At 39.9% G+C, this 22384-nt stretch overlaps 1 protein-coding gene across 2 annotated transcripts; it reads left to right on the forward strand.

The window, feature by feature from the left end:
- Nucleotides 1-9188: 9188 nt before the first annotated feature.
- cep70 (centrosomal protein 70) lies at nucleotides 9189-20739 on the forward strand. 2 transcript variants are annotated; one of them, XM_008305782.1, is made up of 17 exons: nucleotides 9189-9261; nucleotides 9888-9908; nucleotides 10613-10712; nucleotides 10940-11063; nucleotides 13364-13544; nucleotides 14044-14219; nucleotides 14389-14448; nucleotides 15164-15263; nucleotides 15337-15425; nucleotides 16498-16578; nucleotides 17385-17472; nucleotides 17602-17754; nucleotides 18110-18262; nucleotides 19208-19376; nucleotides 19794-19902; nucleotides 20036-20115; nucleotides 20570-20739. In XM_008305782.1, exons 2-17 carry the CDS (start codon nucleotides 9900-9902, stop codon nucleotides 20629-20631), a joined length of 1734 nt encoding a protein of 577 aa, XP_008304004.1. In that variant the 5' UTR covers nucleotides 9189-9261; nucleotides 9888-9899; the 3' UTR covers nucleotides 20632-20739. The 2 variants fall into 2 exon arrangements, with proteins under 2 accessions (XP_008304004.1, XP_008304006.1); XM_008305784.1 differs by lacking the exon at nucleotides 9189-9261 and adding an exon at nucleotides 9497-9550.
- Nucleotides 20740-22384: the final 1645 nt, after the last annotated feature.

Below are 22384 nucleotides of genomic sequence, written 5' to 3' on the forward strand. Positions count from 1 at the left end.
TGATGTACATGGCAATTTAGGTGAGTTTTCGAGTATGTTTAGGGCCTCAAAAACGCGTGTCTTTGGCACGAATAATAATAATAATCCGAGCAGTTCCAATAGGGTCTTTGCACCCTTTTGGGTGCTCGGACCCTAATAATAAATAATAATAATCACAACGGTTACAATAGGGTCTTTGCACTGGTGTGCTCGGACCCTAATAAATATGATTTCATGTTTTGGGTAGCACACACACAGGTCCTGACAACTCGGCGGTGAAAGCTCGCTTGCAGTGTCACTGTCACCCCGGTACTGACTTCCAGATGATACCGGCCATCAGCATCTCTAGTGACCGACCCGCTCCTCCAACGGAGAGACAACTAGCTGCTAACACATATTTTCATAAATTTGTTTACACATTTTCACTAATGGTTACCTCTTAAAAACATAAATGTTGTGTCCCAATATAGTGTGACATCTGCACATCAGCAATAAAGCCACGAGTTGCGATGCGTGTGTGTGTGTCCCAATGGCTATCTACCGCCGGTGCAGGCGGTGCAATGCACCAGGGCCCCGATGCCATAGGGGGCCTACTCTTGGGCTTATGTGATGCCAGTGTAGTGGGCTTGCTCAACCGTCTCCTGGACGCACAGCTCTGTGGCAGCCTCCTTCAGCGATGTTTGCACAGCATTGCTTTGTGTCTTACCATACCTGTCACTGTTGCTACTGCGGAGCCATTTTTTTCCAAGCTCAAACTAATCAACCATGTTTGGGCAGTATGGGACAGGAAACACTCAGTGGGTTGGCAATGATCTCAACACAGAACAACAGAGCCAGGAATTTGGACTTGAGCGATGTTGCCAGCGACTTTGCTGAGCGGAAGTACTTTTAATGGGAAAGCCATTATTTGTTTGAAGCAATAATGCAATCGACATCACTGGCGAAACGTAAGCGTGCACCGTGAGCGCGCCTTTTATACTCCTGGCGTGGGGTGATGCGCGCCCACCGTGCTATCGATTTTGTTCATGAGTTGTGAGTGTGTGCACCATGCTTAAAACACAAGAGGCACTTGCTATCTCATTGAGTGTGACGTGCGTGTTAGACCACGGTTTTTCTTCCCACAGTACCTTAAAAATGTACACGTCTTGCTCGCAAACTCCTTGCAGGGGGAGCAAGTTACACTTGCTGCGTTGCTGTTAGTAGAGAACTGGTAGAATCTTTTTGACATGTCAAAGATCCTCCCTACGTGCTTATTTGGCTGTCTTCGACCTCGAAATCTTGCAAGACGGACTTGCATGGCACGTACTATTTTGCACCTATTATGGACGCAGAAAGGCCGTAGTTGTGACCAAGGCCTAAGATCCACATCCTGTACTTTTCAGGATGTGTCAGCCTCATCTCATGGTCTTCACCAGCAGATTGGATTTGCTCATATGTCATGGAGGTGACTGTGTTGTATATCATTTCATTTGTTCATTTGAGTGTTGTTTAGCACCATCCAGAAGCAAAAAGGCAGCTGCACTGAAACAGAAAGTGATGTTCTAGAAGCTTCCATTTGACTTCCTGGGTTCAGAGTGAACATGGAAAATCAGTGTGCATCCAGTTAATCCTTGCATGAAAGTCCACATAAACAGCTTCATCCATAAGTTATGCGCTGTTAAATATTATGTTAACATGTTTATGTTGCCATTCTGTACTTTGAATATATACTTTGTATTTTGGAGACGAACTAGTTGTTAGCGCTGGGTAAATGTGCCAGTCCTGTGGTTAAGGTTATGTGTGTTTTGTGAATTATTTACATATTTACACTTTATTTCTCTGCATGTATATATAGACATTTATGCATCTGAGACACTTGTATAAGATGATTATCACCTTATTTGATGGTGTAGTAGAAGTACTTTTTGGTACTTATATTTGTATTGTTTTGTTCTTTTTCAGTTTTACAAAGTGAAAAGTATGAATATTTCCATTCACTAAATCCTGCCAAATACATCACCTGTCTGATCCTTGGAGGATGCAACATTGGAGAATATGAGTACTATGCTAAGCTAGCTGTATAGCTGAAAACACATTGCCTGCCAACAACTTTTAGTGAGGACAGCATCGTGACCATGGCTGGTTTTAACCTCTTAATGGGCCCTGGGGCAAAAATGTTGTTGAGTCCCTATTTATCCACATTATACAGGGCAGTTTCATTATTTTCTCAGGCATGAGGAGAAGATCCGTGCATCCATTTGCACTTTATCTGCCCAAAACATGAGGCAAAGGGCAAGGTACGCCCTGGACTGGTCGCCAGTCCATAAGACAAAAAAGCATTTTACCAAACATAACCAAGTTGTGGTGCCAAAATCTAACCAAACAGTGAGTGAAGACCTAAAGTAAATGAGTGAAAATGAAACTTAAGTCAGTGAATAATGGTCCTGGTTTCCAAGGTGAATGTCGGGTTGTGGACTTTTTGCCTACACTGTCCCTTCGTACCTCTTTAAGCCTTCATTATACTCCCATGTGGACATGCACGTGGAAAACTGCAGACACTATGTACATGTTGTAGCTTTTAGGCCAATGTTATACATTCTGCGAGGACGTGTGCATGTGCACATGGTGTTAAAGACGATGCGTAACAGCAACCTCTATGGACAGCATAGAAGAAATAACGTTTTCTTGCTTTTTGGCGGAAAACTGCAAGATGAAGCTTTGCTAAAGAGCATTAAAAGAAGCCTGATGGATACAGGGAGCACATTCTTTGGTCAGATGAAACCAAGATTGATTTGTTTGGCTCAGCATGTTTGGCCAGGACTACCACAGTGAATGCATAGTCCTGACAGTGAAGCACAGTGATAGCGTGATGGTATCAGACTGCATTAAAGCAATAGGTGCTGAGGAAATTACGTTAAGATATGCACCATGCATGCCTGTGGACCTGGACCAATTCCAGTCTACAGAAGCTTGGCAGAAGAGGTATATTCCAGTATGATTGTAAAAGAAATGTAACAAAACAAGAAATTGATTTTGAATTTAAGCACCATTACATATAACAGCTTTACCACCTCTCCCTTTGCAAACATTTTATGGTAGCTAATATACATCATCAAAATGGTGGCGTTAAGTACAATCTAGTGAATGCTGCAGTGCTTTTGTTGTTGTTGACATGACGCCAAGCAGCTGCTGTTTATCTGCTGCCATCTAAAGCTGTCTTGACCACCATCTCAACATGAGCCGTTAGAGGCCTATTACTTTGTGTCATATCAGCCACCGGCACCTGTGCAACATGACAGAGCCTGATAATCTCACTGTGGATTACCTGTCCGCTCGGCATCACCAGGGAGCAGCCAGACCCCCCCTGCAAAAAGACAGGCCTTTCAATACTCGCTGGCTCCATCCACCTCCTCCCAAGTACAAGAGCAAAGTTTAGAAGCTGATTTCCTGACTGTGGAATTTGAGCTGATAGAGCTTAGCTAAAATAAAGAGAGAAAGGAGAGCTTCAAGGTGAAGTGAGCTTAGTGAAAACAGCTCTCCATCTCCCCCAATTTATCTGCAAATTATGTTGCTGGACTAAGTCTCTGACAGACTTTGGCCTTTAATTCTTTCCCTCAACAACTTTATAATAACTTGGACTATAATTTCCCAGGCATGGTGGCAATTTCATGTTTTACATTAAGACCACACTCCTGGTCACATTTTTTAATGAAGTGCAGATTTTGGTGTTATTTTTGGATAGATCCTTACACTCACAGTTAAGGCTGCAATGATTGGTTGACAACGTCGACAATAAAAATTCGACGCAAAATTTCATTGTCGATGCGTCGTGTTATAAACGTCCTGTAAGGGCTTTGATAATAAAACATTGCGCCAGGCATCTTAACACCGTCCTTACCAACCATAGCTTTCCAGAAAGTATGAGAAGTCCCAACACTAGGCAAATGACTGCAACACACCACAACAAATGCTGGGGGCAGTACTGTCACTAGCTGTGTCCAAAATCACTCCCTATGCACTATATAGGGTGTTTTGTAGAGCTGTCCGAATGTTAAGTTACAAATGTTGCACCCTATATAGTGCACTCAAAATATCCCACAATGCACTGTGAAAAGTAGTGTACAGCCGATGGTCCCTAACCAAGCAATATGGACCATCATGCATTGCTTGAAAGGAAACTAGACCAACGAGAGCACGAGAAATTCCCATTTGCTTTGTTAAATTTTGTTTTACCCGTACAACATCCCAGATGGACATACAGCTGTCAGAATGCTGAACTGCTGATCCGGACATGCAAACTTATTTATTTAAATTGCTTTAAGTTACTGGATCCTGAAGAAACGCTCTCTGTACAAAATGACAATAAACTTGATTTAATTTGATTTCTTAGCTATGCAATAAACTGAATTTGATGCGTTTGTACTACGCTGTTGGGGCACAAATCGTGGCTAGTGAGCGACGTAATTAATAGCTTGAGTAGTGTCCGAAATGTTACTTTGCCTAGGTGCTCCTCCCTACATAGTTCACTACGTAGTGCACTATATAGTGATCCCTGTATAGTGAGTAGGGAGTGAGTGGACTATTTCGGACACAGCCACTACTTGCAGCGTCTGTGTTCTCAACCAACAAAGACCAACTCAAGACCGGTGGTGGCGCAAGCTGAGCAGGGTGTTATGCCCAGCTCGTTGAAGGGCATAACAAAGAAGGGAGGTCGACACGGAACAGCTTTTAAAGTAAATGAGTAATTTATTGAAAATATTCAACAAAGGAAAAATAATAATAATAAGGTCTAGAAACTCAGCATAATCAAATACAACCAAACCAAACCAAACCAAGCCAAGCCAAGCCAAGCCAAGCCAAACCCGGAGAGACCTGAAAGGCTCCAGCCTTCCAGGAGGGAGAAAGAGAGAAAGCCATCTTGGTTTCCCCCAGCTTTTAAAGGCACCAAGCAGGTGAAACCAATCCTTTAACGAAATGGGAGGGGCAGGTTTTCCAGACTGGAAAAAGAAAAGCAGAGGCAGGAAAACACACACTGGCAAGGCCTGTGGCCGTCACAAGGGTCAGAGTGAAAGTAGAGTTTGGCAATATTTCAAGTTAAATAAAGTGTCACATCAGGTGAAATGTGCAGTCTGGCATACCACGGCAGCCATGCATGAGCATCTGAAACAAAGCACCCCAGAGTCATGGCTCCCAGCATTCCGGATGGGTAATTTAGCATTACCGTGTGTATTTTTGTTTACGTTGCAAGAAACAGGCTACATACTTCAGGATGACATTAATCATTTTGAGGCCATTTCATGAAAATGAACGTGTTAAGTGCAATAGAACACCGAATTATAGAAGTGTACAGCTTCCCTGACAGTGCTAACATTAACTGTAACCATTTTTTAAGATCACAAAGACACAAAACAAGACGCCTACTGCTTCGGCAAACAGAATCATTTATAAAGACGACAGCAGCACATGCTAGCATCATTAAAACGTAGTGTGTCTCAGTCGGTCGTCTTAAAAATGGTTACAGTTAATCCCAAAGTATCTGATTTTTCCCCTAACATTGCCTACCTAGCCTAGGTTTTAGCTCTGTGGGTTGAAGCATCAGACTGGGCCTACATGCTGTTTGGTAACAAATAATAAATACATAGTATGAATAAATAACATCATTCATTTGTAACATTGAAACAGTTAAATGGATTAATTCATCCAGTGTGCATGTGCTGTGGTGTGGTAGCCGACATTTTGTGATAACTAATTTAGCTTCATTGTCTGTTTTGATTTTGCTGTTTTAGAAATTCAAAGCGGGCTGCAAGGTGGCGCAGTTGGTAGCACTGTTGCCTCGCAGCAAGAAGGTTGCCGGTTCGCGTCCCGGTGGGGGCACCGGAATCTTTCTGCGNAAAAAAAATACAGTGTACAATAACATTACAACAATAAAAGAGAGGCAGTTTTACAGGTTAAAAACATATATAAGCTTCAAAGCAAAGGCAATATGGTCAAGCAATCAACCGGTTAAAACTATTCATGTGAACACTCCTGTGCAGTGTGGCTGAGCTGAAAAAAAAAGAAAGAGAAGAAAAAGGAAAGAAAAAAAAGAATTAAGCGCTATGAGATGACTTGTTGTTGTAAATATGCGCTATAAAAATAAAATTGAATTGAAAATTGAATATGACAATTCAGCAGAGTTTGAATGTGTTAAATAAGAGTAAGCTGTTCAGCGTAAATTTCATATCCAACTGGTTCAGGAGTCATTCTTTTAATTTACTTAAGGACATTCTGTTGTGTTGTGACTGACCGGAAATCAGGGTGACAATTATGGGATGCAAATGTAGAGAGTGGGGTACAACTTACACTGGAGCCTGTAAAAAGAGCTGCATCAACAGGAAGCACAAATGGTGGGCGTGACAGAAATAATTGAAATAACAATGGACAGATTAGTTGACTACTAAAATAATCGTTAATTGCAGCCCTACTCACAGATCTTTTTTTTCCCTTTATTATTCTATTTTTGTTGGCTGTCAGTATAATCCAGAATAGAATTTAAAATTCCTCTCCTTACATGCATCACGCCTAAGCTCCATCCTAGCTTAAAGACCTTACAGTACTATAGTATTCCAATAAAGCAACTTGTTCTCAGTGTGCAGCTGTACAATCATGCATTCTGGTTCTTTCATAGATTTTTTAAAATGATGTTAATGTTTCATTTTTTTAATGCTCTCTCCATCTAAGGAAATTAGTGTTGCAGCTGTGAATCACCATTTTATGAGCCTTTTTACCTCAGATAAGTCAAACGACAGCACAAAATGCTAACATCATGTTTAGTCTAACTCAGTCAGTTTTACAAGTGAATGCTTTTTTTGCCCAGTGAGATAAATGATGCCTCCCTGTCAGTGGCTGAAGTTGATCGTCCATTAGGACGTCTCCTCATTTGTCGCAGCTTGTTTCTTCACCACCCAAGCCCCATTAACCACTTAATGGGCCTGTGCATGAACTTAATGTACATACAGTACAGCAGCACTCAGCAGATGGTCAGAAAAATGCTCCAGCAGTTTGGTCTTTCACTGTGGTGTCGTACAAACCTCCCAATCATTTCTAACTTTATAGCCGAACTTTTACAACAACAGTATGTCACACATTTGAATTTCTTCAGGCTTTCCATATCTTTCATGAACTCACTCTGTGCAGGTTTTTTCATTAAGTTACTAATCAAATGAATGAAATGAAATGAAAAATATTTTATTTATCCCAGAAGGGAAATTCAATTCAAATGCAGAGGAGTGGCCAATCCAAAATAAATTAGTAAAGATACTTCAAGTTCGAAAGGGATCTCATGTAAAAGCAGTTTTTTCTCATTAAAATACTATGATAGGGTGGAGTTTGGAATGAGAGAAAAAGCATGACCCCAGTTCCTCACTCCAAAATGGAAAGGGGACGAAGGATCAACTGTCAACAAGCTGGTATGAGACGCCAGATATTAACGGTTGATGAAGCCAATGCAGAAGATACCTGCAGTTTTTGTAATGACCAGCAAGGGGTCATCCTCTGAAGTCTGGTTCTATAGAAGAGAAAATTACTCTATTTCTCACTTGAATTATTAGGTCAGTAAACATTTTTCTGTTAAGTTTATAGTCTCAACTGATAGTTTTAATTTTTATTTCAATACAGCATGATGTTCATTTTGTAAATTATGATTCCATTTAGAGTAAAATAGACAGTAAATAGTTAATTGTGGTCACCACCTTTCTGAATAGGTAGCTACTACTACAGGTATCACAGAACACAAAGCATGAATTGACCTTTGAAATGAACCAGTGGGAAAGAGGCCCACGTTTATCTGATTTCATAAAAAGACCACATTCAGTCCTGTATTTGTAATTGTAACTTGGATGCACAATGATGAAGTTCTTCATAAAAATGTCCTGCCAGCTCTGATAAAACTCATTTCAAGAAGCTTTATTACAAACAATTCGACCATGTAAACCTGGATTCAGCCTGTGAGATAATAAGGTTCTCGGTGGTTTCAGACTAATCCAGTGACACCTGAAAGATAGGAATCCAGCATGGTCCAGATCTGCCTAAGTCAAATGTTCAATATATTCAGGCAATTATTTTCATTAAGCCTTACATTAATTGTTCATATTATACAGCAGTGACTAATAATCAGCAACAAGAGAGTCAAACTCTATTCTAAACTCCGTATTTTGAAATTAATACTCATGAATTGGAGCATTGACTGAACTCAGTGGTACAAGTGGCATCGAGATGATGTAATCACCTGCCATAAATCATACAGCACAGGTCAATGGGGCCCTCGACTCTGTTCAAGGCCTGAATTTCCATTTTAATTTTCTGCTCAGTGGAGTTGATGTATGCAGGGACACAGTGAGTAGCCAGGGTCTTCGCTTCCATCTAGCCTTTATTAAATGACGATGACCTTTCCTTCCTGGATCTATGAAATCTACACTTTCTCACATGAGGAGGCAGGCAGGCATGTGTATAGTACACTGACAGCAGACAGTCAAAAGAAATGTCAGATATCGTGTAGGACAAGATTTACAATTCATTTCGAGTTTTGCACGTTTTGCTTTGGAGTGGAAGTGGAAGTACAGATTAAATTCAATATCTAAAAAAAAAAGGCTATACAATGGACTTGCAATGTGCTGCAACCCAGCAACAAGAATCTCAGTTTTATTATAAATTTAGCAGAAGAATTAATTTTTTTACATCCAAGTTTTGACATTACAGAGTCAGCCATGAGAACAAGACAAGAAGACAACAAACAGAAAAGAGATAACAGGACTGATGATCCAATAGGCAGCAAGAGCTGTGTGCTATCAGCATTGAAATGAAGAGACACCCTATTGCATTTTTTTTTCTTTCTTTTTTTTTAATTATGTAAATGATTTTTTTCTGTATTTTTTTTTTTTTACGAGAAATGACGAATTATTTTTGGGTGGTTGAAATTGTAGTAAATTGCTCCAAAATCACAACTGAAATTCCTTTTTTTTCTGAAGTGCAGTAATTTAACAGGTGCCGCAAAGCACACTTCTGACCACTGTCATAAATACCCTTCAAAGAATTCATGTTTCTGCGTTGAGGACTTTTGCTGCCATCTTCTGGTCACAATCGTTTAGTACAGCAGCATTGTGCTACGACCTTCTGTAAGCTGATTGGTGGAAAAGTCAAACAACCTCTTGCCATTGGTTTACCACGGAAACGTCACCGCGCACTTGTTTGAATGACGGAAGAGGCATATCTACTGTTTCGACCGTCGAAAAAACAGGCAGCTGGTTATTACAGCGTCAAAAACGGGTAACTTATCCCATAACTCACGCTGTATGTTTTACTTTACAGTCCACAAAGCGTATGAAATGTATCGTTAATATTTACTGATAACGCTCACCTTGTAAGCTACTTGAGCTAATGCTAACCCAGCCCATTCCGGTTCGGGTTTTTGCAAAAGTAAATTAAACGTCGATTTTTAAACACCTGAGGAGGTATCTCTTTACCAAGCTGTTAACCTGATAATGCTAATGTTTACTCAGTTTGCTGGCGTAAACTGTATAAACACGACATTTGTTGGTAGTCGAACGAATTAAAGGTAGGAATGTACGTGGAGAAACTGTCGTTTCTGTTAATTCGCACTGCACTGTTGACGCTGAGCTCCTTTGAAAATATGGCAAGTTTAGTGTAATTTTAATAAAAGTTAGTTGGTGACTTGTATGCCGAATTTTTCAGAAAAACCTCAAGGTTCCCACTTGGTGTTACTTTTTCTAATTTGGAGTTGCATGTTGTTACTGACAGGCCATCAAATTTAAATGGCCAGTTTTTAAAATGGAGTTCAACTTCAGATTTGGTCAATGCTATGAAAAACTTAATCGAGGCTTACAGTAGCTCTCTGGATATTAACACTGTGCTTTTTATTTTATTTACTGCAGTGGTTTAAAAAGATGGAACAGGTAAGTCACATTTTGCATTTCATAACAATGTCTGCATGAAGATTAGCTTCATTAATTATATAAATATCTTTTGCGATATTACTTTCTGAAGTGTGCGCAATGTCAGTTTCAGTATCTTATGCAATATTTCACTATCATGCGCAATATTTCATTAAAATATGCAATACTTCACGATGATGTTTTTCACTTTAGTGTCACTGCCAGTTTTCTATGCAATATTCAGTGCTAGATTTTCTTTCAGGATTAATAACGTTCTATCTATACGATTATGATGCTCATTAGATACCACCAGAGGCTTGTGTTTGCGGGGAGTGGTGTCAGGGAGCTCATGCATGAGTGTATCGCCTTTCATTCCTTGTGTAGCCTCAAAAGTGGCAGCTCCTCTCAGCTGAGGAGGCTGCAGAAACCTGATCATTAGTGGGTTTTGACAGGAGCCAGATCATTTAGGAAAGGCACCCAAGTCCTGCAAAAATTCAAACTAGTGATCCTTCTTAAAGAGCTAGGTTTGCATTGAGTGAGAGATTTTTAAGAATTGATATGGACACCAGGATTGCACATTGTTTACAGTCAAGAAATAAGACATATGTGTACCTGTGGACCTACAGGCAGTTTCAGGTAGAGCAAAAACCTCAGATATTTGCAGTAGATGTATATTTAGTTAAAAACTGCAGCACTGAAATTCATTGTTTGTGTCTGTGTTGCAGCAGGAGCAGGTGGAATGGGATGATGTGAACAGGCTTTTGCAGCATCATGGTTTTAAGCCAGTGTTTTTTGCTGATCCTGTTGAGAATAAGAACCATTCAGGTAAGTGCAGTTAGATTTGATTTTCTGGCGAAGTTTTACTATTTAAATAGATTAGAGTGATGAAGTGTTTTGAATTCAGTAATTTATGTTGTTTAGTTGACTGTTAAAGTACTTATGTTTGGCTTTGAGAAGTTTGCAGATGCCTTGTTTTTAGGGATGGACATTGGACAATATGAGTATTCTTTATTAGTGATGTGTCCGTGGTATTGCTCTCCATGTGTCCTTAGATTTGGTCCTGCTGGACAAGAAGTCAGCTTGTGAGGTGAGGACGACACTGAGGACGATGCTGACAGACTCAGAGAGGAGACAGGCTCTCATCCAGGAGCTCGTCAAGTCCAACAACCTACTCAAGTAAGCCCAACAATGAAACCTAACATATTTAAAGCATCCTGAAAAGTTAGTCACTGCCACATTTTGTCCAAAGCAGTAACATAATTATAGTGATTCACATAATAAGATTCTAAATATTTTACAAGGGGAGAATATTTTATATGATTTTAAGAATATGTAAGTAAATTGCACTTTTTGTGCGGGAGAAAAAAAACATGCAAGACACAATTTATTATTGAGAGCAGAAGATTTGAAATGCCTTAATACACAATTGGAGAGGGCCTTTAAATGTAGTCTAGGGTTAGGAACAGGTGATAAACCAATTAGATCTAAATAAAATGCTATGTTGACATAATTAGCATCAGCCAATTACTTGATTATGAAGCTGCAAAACAAAAACATGTTAAAGAAAAAAAACGTAGACACATCTTGTTTGTTTCAACAAATAACCTGCTGAACATTATGACATGATTTTTAGACACTACCAATGCAACTAAAATAAACTTTAATGCTAAATGTTTTTCTTCTGCGTCATGACATCAGTCATTTTTGTTCATACTGTGCAAAGCGTTGATGGCTGACCACAGTGGCACTAATGAAATACATGAGTACCTGAGGAGAAGACACACAGGCAGTATTCTGGAAGATGCACTGCCAGAAAAGACAAAACCACCATAACAGTTGTCTGCATATTAGTTAAGTGAGGTTTTCAATATATTTAAGCCTTGTAGCTGCTAAACACACTTGTAAAGCTCAAAACTTAAAAGAAGAAAATTTGACTTTAATGACTGCTCTAGTACTGTCTATTTATGCTTTCAACCTAAAGCAACCATTATAGTCACATCACTATTTTGACAGGACAAATGTCATCTAGCTGCAATGTGTGGAACAGTTTAAGTCAAACTGGGCAATAACAGCTGGGGGTCTTTGTTTTAGTGTTCACATGACTGCTGTATGCATTTCTGTGGGTGTTTAATAATGTATATGTATTGTGGTGTGGACCACCTGTCGTCCTGTCATCCAATCTCATCAGCATTAGATGAGTATCACAGGGATATACTTCTCAGTGCAGGTATGAGGCGTAAACTTATTTGCCATGGTTTTGGTGGCGCACATATACGCAGTGGCCACTTCAGGAGACAACAAAAGTGAACGTTTTGAGTGTCTTGTCTATCCCAGACGTTCATTCCGCAAAACTTGTGGCCGGGAGACTTTGCTGTGCGTCAGGACAGTGAACGGTGCTCGAATTGCGGCGATTGGTTGTGACTTGGACATACTACACCAACACGGCATCCATTTGGAGTTTACGCCGGCAGTTACCCGAGAGAGAAGGAAGTGCAAACAGTACGAATGTTAACAAAAGAGAGGGAAGGGAGCCGGGATCCATGCTAGGCTAAAGGCTAACCCCTCCAGACCAGCAGGATCCATGCTAGGCTAAAGGCTAACCCCTCCAGACCAGCAGGACCTTCCTCCTACTCTCCAATGTCCACTCCCTCAACAACAAGCTGGATGAGCTACGTTTGCTGAGAGAAACCTGCAGAGAGTGGAGGGACTACTGTGTGTTTGCTTTTACAGAAACATGGCTCCATGAAAACATCCCAGACAGACATACAGCTGAAGGAGACAACATTATTCCAGGCGGACAGACCGCTAGCTCTGGGCAGCATCTGCGGCTTCACCATCATCACACCATCGTGTGTGTCTTTGTGTCCCTGAAGACCTACCAGGACCTGAAGAGGTTCACCATGTTCAATGAATGGCAGCACGCATGGACACAGCGGCCCCTTCAGGAGACAGCGACAATGAACGTTTAGTGTCTTATCCAAGACATGCATCCGCAAAACTTGTGGCTGAATGATCCTGAAGAAACGCTCTCTCATCTTGCCTGTACTACTGTGTATGTACAGCAAAATGACAATAAACTTGATTTAATTTGATTTGATAAACCTGAAGCTGGGTTACAGAGTGATGAGATGGAAAGCAGCTGACTGTAACTATGAGTTTCTAATAAGTACAGCGTACTACTTATAAAGCTGCTGTTGTGTTACATCAATAATCGTATACATTTATTTGCCACAGACACACTTCGTGCTCAAGTGTGTAGATGCCAGAACACTTCATCCTCACTGTTTATAATCGTTGAAGGTGTCATTTCAAAACCATAAATCTGCTGTTTCAAAAGCCTCAACTCAGTCACGATTTTCTACACCAAAGCGCAAAACCATTTCTTTACAGAAATATGTTGAAACAGGAGAGAGACAAACATTTCATATGTTGTCTGCAATGTTGTCTTTCCTGTGTATGTGTGTGTCTGTTGTCAGAGAGGAGGTTCAGCAGCACATGAGCCGAGCAGCTCAGCAGTCCCAGAGAGCCACAGAGCTGGAGGGGCTGCTGGACGAGGTGAAGACCAGAGTCCAGGACCTGGAGGATCGCTACCTCGGCAAGGTTTCCCAGCAACACAGCCACGCACAGCAGCTGCAGCAAGAAAAACAAGATGCACAGGTGTGTCACTGAGCCAGCCTTTTTTTTTTGTTACATTTTCAAATATGGCCCCAGAGAAAGGACAATAACGGACACATACAATGATTTATATTTGGCCACTATCCCATGTAAAGTAGTGTCCTTGTGTAGCAATACACTGCTCCCAGTGCTTCTGCAATGCTGTCCCTGAAAGTCCAGCTCTGTATGCATGTCGAGTACCATCAGTAGGGGGAAAAGAATGAAGTCAAAAGGAGACAGATTTTGCAAATAGAGCAATAGGGTAGTGAAAATTTTGTTATTTTGGCCAAATAATGCTTCTAATCACTGTACTGTGAGCAGGTGGATCTATTAAATTCACTACTTGATTTTTATTTTTTATTTTTTTCTTATAAAGAGCACATGCTAATCGGGTTGCACGCATGTATACTTAAATATCACATATCAACATGTTCAGTAATTATTCATTGTTCAAGAGAGCCTGGTTTAAGTACTGAACTGCATTTGTGTTTAATCTTTTCAGAAACGATGTCATTCTCTGGAGCAGAAGCTGTCTAAACAAAAGGAGGAAGCAGCTCAGCTTCAAAAGAAACTCTATTTCACCATCAAAGAAGAAGAGCGACGATTTGCTCGACAGAGTCAGACATACCAGAGCATCTTCAAGAAAGTCAACCTGCAGAGCTCTGCTGCAGATCAGCAGTAACAACAATTACATTTCAAAATCTCACATGACTGACGAAACAATCCTTATTTGTTTTGGAACATAGTTTACATAATACACAGGAATTGTTCAGGAATAGTTCAGAACAGTTTAGAGTTAACAACAACTAGAGGTGTGTTGAGTTCACTGCTGTTGTTTTATCTGCAGGGTGTTGGATGTGATCGACTTCTATGAGACCAAAATATCTCAGCTGCAGGATGAGCTCAGGTAATGCTTGCCTCCTAATGTCTGTCTACACGTTCCATGATGGTACAAAAAATAGCAGTGCAGTGGTGTTTGTCAGCAGACTTCGTTCCGACAAAACACACAAGTGATGATGTGTGGCATGCTGATATACGCCATTGAACATATCTACAAAGTCCCTAGTTTTTTGATTTGTACATAAATTTCCAGGTGCGATGCCTTTACCTGAGCATTGCTGAACAACGCATTTGGTACATGATGTGTAAAAGTACATAAACTTTTATTTAGGAAACAAGTGTGCTTCTTTGATTAAGCTTATACTTTTTTTAGGCATTTTGTGAGGGAAGGCATCCTAAATTTTGAGTCCCCAAGCTTGGCCACAAATGAATTCATTCTGGTCAAAAAATAAATAAAAATTATATTTTCCTTACAATATGACAGGCTGGGCTCCCTTTAGCTCTCTTTGGATGCTCAGAGGACTATTGAATTTTACCTCAACACCACCCCAGGTCCTTATTGTATTTAACTTGTCAACTCGTAACTCCTGTGTCTTCTCTTTCTCCGTGCAACACTAGAGTAGTAGAATCATCTATGTATACAATCAAAGGCTCAGCGTGGTTCATATAAATCTCTAGGTGCAAAATGTCTGTGTTTAAATAGCTGCTTTGGCTGTCATTAACATGTCGACTAAACCTGTTAATATACAGTCTTGCCTCTAATTTTGCTGTTTTCTTCACAGATCTGTCAGAGGAGAATCCGAATGGTCTAAAATGTCTGGTCCAACGAGAGCTAAGACGACATCCATCAGTGTTACTCCATCTTACAAAACTATTCTCAAGGTAATTTAAACTGTTTAATTTTCAGAATTTATTTCCCCAAAACATTAAGTGACACTCTTTCTTTTCTTCCAAGGCATATCAGGAGCAGCAAGAGGAAAGCAAATCTCAGGTAGAAGAGCTAAAGAGTGAAGTTGAGAACCTGAAGAAAGAGTTGGACAAAAGGTGGGTATGAATCTGTTGGTCCACGTTTGTGCTGTCAGTATTCATGTTGACTGTGTTTCTGTGTGTTTCCCAGCACTTAACTCTTAACAGACTCCAGGGTAACAGCTAAATAAACACATTTTCAGAAACTGGAATGTTAACTTTCAGATAAAGCCTCATACATTCATTTTGGTGTCACAGTTTGACAGCTGTAAGCTTTTTCCGTTTGCCAAATTCAAAAATACCCTTAAAAAGGCATGGATGTTAAGAATTCCTCAACCCTATGAGGCTCACAGCTGCAAAATTACATTCACCCATTTTCTGTTTGTTTTAATATGTCTTAAAAAATGTTTTTGTTTTTTTTATGTATATATATATATGTATATATGAAAGTTTTTCTGTAGCAGTAGTGGAAACTGTATCTTGTCGGGTAAGAAATACATTTAACTGATCCTGGGCTTTATGTTTGTTTCATTAGACAGAAACTGGTTCTGGATGTCCTGGAATGTTTGGACTAAACAGCTACTATTGTGTGACTTAATTAGAAAGTATGGATAGGTTTTTGAAATCTGTCTCGATAACTTCCCCTGCCATGTCCGTCGACCCAGGATTTTGGGGTGGGAAGTTAAAGGAAATGCACTGGCCATCACACGTTGTAACTTCTCTCTGGTTCCTTCTAGTCATGTTTAGTGTCATACTGTTTTCTGATTTCCTCAGATAGGTTAGAGTTTGTTCTGATTTGTGCTCTTGGGTAGAGATTGTAGTCTCTTTCTTTGGGCTTCCGCCTTCGAAGTTTGTCTGGTTTTCTTTTTTTGTTTTCTTCAGTAGTTGATTAATCTATTTTCATCACATTGTCCTGGCTGGTGTCGTATTGTTTTTCAGAATAAGTTTTGGTTTCAGATTTTTTTTCCAGTCCGTTTTGGTTAGGATTACGGCGAGACAACATTTCAATATTACACCATTTCCCTTAAAACCCAGTAAAATGTAAAAAATAAATAAATAAATAAATTAAAAATAAAAGAAACTGTAATTTCTGTCTCCTACAACAACATCTTAGAAGTGAAAAAATGTTTTGACTTTTTTCCTTGTTTAGGTTTCGCATGGTTAAAGAAGTAAAGATCTACAGACACAAACTGCGCCATTTGGAAGGATTCAACAAAAACAGTAACATGAGGTAGGAACACTTGTAAGTGTGTTCTGTGAAGCTACTTTAAAGTCTTTAGAGTTTGTGTTTCTATAAAAAACTGTACTGTAGATAATCTTTATTATTCCAAGTCTGAAAACATACATTGCAACAGTGGTTTTATTGCTTATCAGTGTTATGATTCATAACTCTGTATTTAGTATTGCTTCATTATATTTCAGCAGCACTAAAACAGTTGTTAAAATGTTTGAATTGCATTAAAACAGACTGTATATAATAAAAGAGTTGTTTACATACAGGGTGTTTACATTGGAGCCCAGAGATGCAGCTTATGGTTTCTTTATGGTTAAGTGGATTTTCTTTGTTTTTCTCTCATATACACAGCCTTTCTGGGTGTAAATAAAACACAGAGAGAAATTTAGCGGCTGATCGGTATATCTCCGAATAAGAAGGCAACACACACACCACATTAAAAAGATTCTTATGGAGGAAATGTCAGGGTTTTAAAAAAATAAATCAATCAATGCAGTAGTGACAAATGTGTTGGGCGAATTTTCAAGAAGTTGATTGGTACATCTCTCCATAACTTACCCTGGGTAATCCTTCATGCAGTAGCAATGCACATTTTGCTTCATTTTAATGGATCACTTGCCATAAAATTTGTGAACCAGCCTGAAGTTTTCCAGAGCATAGCAGACAGAAGTATCCATCACATGGTTTCTGAGCCAGTCTTCATCACACTGAGTAAATGACCAAAGGGCTGAACTCTTCAGAATCTCTTCAGGTGTTGATCTAAATAGAACACCACTCATGCCCAGAACCAACCATATTTGCAGATTGCCCAAAGAAGACAACACAACTGAGATTAGTGAGAACATCAGTGACCAAGCCAGGGAAGCCAGGTTGTGTGCCCGCTATCGTAATGTAAGTGTGATCTCCACTTAATCTTGTGAATATTTTTAGCAGAGTTCTTCGACCTATTTTTCTTTCCTGAAATCCACTTTCTTAGATATAAGTGATGTTAAGTTCCTTTTTTTCTACCTGCCATTCCAGGTGCTGAATGAAATCAATGCAGTTGTGATGGATCCCAGTGCTCCGTTTCAACTCCACAAACAGAAACCCTCCACAATTGACTCGGAGCTGACTGATTTCCAGGCTCTCCTCCCCACACTGGACCTATGGGCCCAGCAGCTCCATCTGCTGAAGGTAAAAACCAGCTATCTGCACGCTTGAGTATCCTAAACCACAGTTGTAGTTGATCGGACACACTGTATTTGTTTTTAAGAAATGTAGAAGATGTTTTTTTCTTTCTCTATGTCGCAGTTCAGTTACATTTATATAGCGGCAATTCACAACATAAGTTCATTGCAGGGCACTCCACATAGTAAAGTGACAATCTTACCAAAACATATAACTCAACAGCAGTATGATTTGGCTTCAACAAATGTTGTTTTCCTTTTTTTTTTTTGCATTATACCTGATTGATTTGATTTTCTTTCTTTCTTTGATGAAGATGCTCTACTTTGAGCTTAAGGGATATCTTGTGTGTGATTGTGTTTAGGATCTTCAGCACAGCTTAAATAAACTTTCGGCCAGACTGATGCCCTGGCAGCTGTGTGATGGTGCCCATAATTCTGCTGAAGAAGTGAAGGTTGAGGACATGATGTTGCTTGTGGACGCCATGCTGGAAACCACTTCAACTAATGATCAGAAGGTTGAGTATTTTTCTACTAACTTTAGCTTGGATTGAATGTATATTCAGTAGTACACATATAGTCATGACTTGATAATCCGACCCTTAACAATCCGAAAACCCATTAAAAATAGCCATAGCATACCGACAGCCTTGGATTCCGACTCTGACATGACATTTTATGTCACAAAGAAGGATAATGGCATATTATCTGACTTAATCCGACAGATTGGTGACGTTCAGACTGCAGGACTTAATGGTCAATTCGGATTTTTTTGTGAAATCCAATTTTTTGCGAGTTCGTTCACATTTCCAATGAAATGCGACTTGTATGTGATTTCCTGTGTGAACAATATGACCCAAAAGTGTCCCGCATGCGCAGAAGAGGACACAACGACGTCACATGAGCGAGCATGCTCATTGTTTGCAGAAGTAAACACGGATGGTAACGATGGAGCGTATCTTCCCGCCGCTGCCACCACTGACAGTGGAAACAGAACTGTGACCGCTAACTAAACCAGCATCAGCAGCCAAACCCTGCCTGTGTGTTCTGGCCACTTCCACCCCCAGGGTGCGCTCCGATGGGGTGCAATTGTCCGGAACGTGCACAATCGCACCGGTCAATTAGGTGTGAAATCCAACGACGTGTAGTGTTCTAACAATACACTAGTTATTATAACAACTATAAACAATAAATATTAACAACAAACTACCCTTCAAGCATCAAGCCCTCCTTGTATCTCGACCTCTGTCTTGACAATCCGACAGCCTGCTATCCGACATAAAAGAAGGTTTTACATTTAGTGTCCGACTGTCAAGTCACGGCTGTACACTCCATGGTGCTCTGACAGTTAGGTCTCAAAGGCTGCTGAATGTATCCCTGCTGGGTATGAAATCCTCCCAGAATCCAGTGAAACCTGCTTATTTATTGGAAAGTATTTTCTGTGTTGTTGTTTGTCCTGCCAGGCCCTCAGGAGCCCCACTCCGTACAATCTGGGCTATATGGTGTCTCATTTCCAGAAGCTCTTTGATGTTACATCACTCAGTGGGGTTTACCCACGAATGAACGCGGTCTACACTCGACTCGGGGAGATGACCAATGCCATGAAGAACCTCCGGGACATTCTGGACCTCAGTAACCTCTTCCATCCTTAATTTTGATATTGTTACAGTAGTTAAGAAGAAGTTAAACCACTGTTTGCTTCTGATAAAACTGTTACCAGACTAGCACTCTAGAAGTTTTAAAATCCTAACTAAACTTTACAGATATTCTTTTCAGATCTCAGACATACACTACAAGAATGGAAAATGATGGAGCGCTCACACTACAGAATATCATTAATATTATCATGCCAGAGGGAACAATCAGGGAGCAGTGCACCACTTTATGTAGCAGTTTAGGAGGTTTCAAACTGGAAAACCCCTGTAACCTCTTTGTAAACTTCTGATCAGACCAAGATCCCAGACCAGATCTCGCCTCCAAAACTCCTGTAGTGCAAGCCCAGCTACCAAGACTACAAATGTTTAGTTAATATTTGTGGTTTTCTTTCAGATGAAAGGGTTCCTCCTGCCGAAGTGGTGCACCAGGTCTCCAGGCTGGTCTCCTCTACTGAACACACTGCAGGACTGCATGATCTGCTGGGAGACGCTGACATTGACAGGTTCACATATACAGAACTTGCAATTATAGTTTGGAGTGTCAGGTACCAGCAGCACAGGAGTATTGTTCTGAGGAGCTACAGTAATCCAGACTGCTAAATGATTCGATTTTCACGCATGTATCTTGTTTTCCAGCATCATCACCAAAGTGAAGCAGCATGAGGAGTTCTTCCCTGCTTTCCATGCCCTCGTTACAGAAATCTTACAGACTCTAGGTAAAGTTGACACAGTGATAGCTGCGTTACACTCCTGACTTTACCTGACACAGTAGTATTTTAATACAAGATTTGTATCAGAGAAAAGCATATGACATATACATTTAAAACAATCTTACGTAGAGCCTCACTTTAAACATACATAAGGTGAAAGTTTTTGTAGTAGTTAGGATGTTTTAAAATTTGAAAACAATGTCATCACTGCACTCTGGAGGACAAACGATGTAATGACTGTTTAATATTTCTACAAACAGCTCTTCTACTGACTTCCACAGTCAGTCACTTATACAGATATACAGAACATAAATTTCTGAGTGAAACTTCAGCTTCCTGAGAATATGCCTGACTGTATATCTCTTCTGCCTTAACTGGCTCACATTTTAGGTGAATGTTACTATAATTTCCAACAGAGAAGAAAATCACACTGATGCTGCACTTTGTGTGTTTGTTACAGGAGTGAGTCACCTGGACAATATCCTACCAACTCTAAAGGATTTGAAACAAACAGCACAGTGACCTGCTGCTGCTGTGGCCGAACCGAGTGCTGTGTTTTGTTCGTTCTGCTGGTTGTGGAGTGTAATGTTGTTTTTTAATAAAAACTCACAATGAGTGACCTGTAATCCACATTTCTCAGTCTTTAATTGATTCATATATTGATGGTGTAAGGGGGGAAATAAGGTAGACTTGTCTCCACAATAAAGAAAATTATTGCATTAATTAAAATGATCAAACCGACCTTTAAATTATTCGTCCATTGATGTAATCTCTGAGTCAGCACAATAATTCTGATAAACTGTTGGTCATCAGTCAAGAGTGTTTTATAATGTCAGGGAATTAAATTTGAGCTTTGGTAATCATAAGATTGGACACATAAAATGACTCCAAGTAAGCTATAGAAAACACAAGAAACAACTGTATATGCACAAAATATTTATTACTAAAAGTGACGTGCGGTCAGGGGAGGCAGGTGAGGCTGACATCACGGAAAGAAAAAAATATATAATGATAAAATAATTTAAATGGTTGTATTTATCCAGTGATTTGTACTATCAAGTCTTCATTTTTTCCATTTAGCCTCACCAATTTTGGTAATTTTTAAATTGCTCAATTTTTGCAATTTCCCATTTAAATGCTTGGAAGACAAGCCGGTGAGGCAGCTGCCAGCTGAGCCTCACCCTGGATTGCGCAAACCTGGCTAACTGCGCTGGCTGGCATGCACTGACAGCGTACTTCTGTTTGGATGTCGCCAATTCAATATTTCAAACACATTTAATATAGGAACTGAATTTCCATAGTTCAGCTGCTGTATATAATGGTGTACAGTGTTTTTTTTTTTGTCACCAACTGTATGTGTGGAACGTGTTTCGTGTGCTGAGCGATCATAAAGCAGCATCAGTAAAAATTAGCACCACGTCTTTGCAGTTTAGCTGCAGCAGTCACATGTAGCAGTACATGTTTCTCACCAATACATGGCAACATACACATGTCCCTGTATTGCTCTCTGTGTTGATTGTTTGAGATAGTAAGGTGCTTATAGAAGTGTCATTCACAGGACCACACAGGCTTCCTGCACTGAGGTATGTATTAGATTGTTTAATATCACCTGCAGGCAGCCACTGGTTCAAATTCATCTTAATACAGTGTCTTTGTAAACATACAAAGGCTTGACTTTTGTAATCCGTCATGCCATTCATCCATTTTCCGAAGAATTAGAGTTCTTTACCCGAGAATCAGAACAGTAGGTTCCCTTTTAAATCGAAAGCCACGGTAAGCCTCATTAGTGCGTTGCGATTTTTACAATCTCATTATACCGACCAGACACAGTTTTTGCCACATTTTTAACAGAAAAAACAATGTATAGCATATAAATACAGTCTTGTCTGCTTCATTTGGTCATAAGTTCAAATCAACACCTAATAATCATTTCCTCATCTGATAATGTGACTGATCCTTCTAAACTGACAGAAATCCTGTGTAGTGCTGAGGAATAGAGATTAGGGTTGCATTTATTCTGTGACTGGTAGAGATGGAGAAACACTACAGTTACAAAACATTTTGGATTCGGCTCACTGGCACAAGACCTTTATGAAATGAGTCATGAAGGGAAGGAATGAAATGAGGCGCCTAGTTTTGGCTGTCCTTGCTAGGAGAGGGTTTTTTTTCTACACTTCTTTTTTTTATATCACAAGTTTTGAACATGACTTCAACTGTTTTTATAGCATGTGTAAAACATGCAGAGGTTTAGTTTAAACGGCATTTTGTTAGATTC

Source organism: Stegastes partitus, unplaced genomic scaffold (genome assembly GCF_000690725.1).
Source record: "Stegastes partitus isolate 25-593 unplaced genomic scaffold, Stegastes_partitus-1.0.2 Scaffold2618, whole genome shotgun sequence".
NCBI lineage: Eukaryota > Metazoa > Chordata > Actinopteri > Pomacentridae > Stegastes > Stegastes partitus.

What these genes read in the sequence shown, in the direction of transcription:
- cep70 (XM_008305782.1), top strand. An exon ending in AGCTCTGCTGCAGATCAGCA is followed by an intron (nt 14,220 to 14,388) that starts GTAACAACAATT and finishes TTTTATCTGCAG; the next exon opens with GGTGTTGGATGTGATCGACT. An exon ending in TGTGTGCCCGCTATCGTAAT is followed by an intron (nt 17,473 to 17,601) that starts GTAAGTGTGATC and finishes CTGCCATTCCAG; the next exon opens with GTGCTGAATGAAATCAATGC.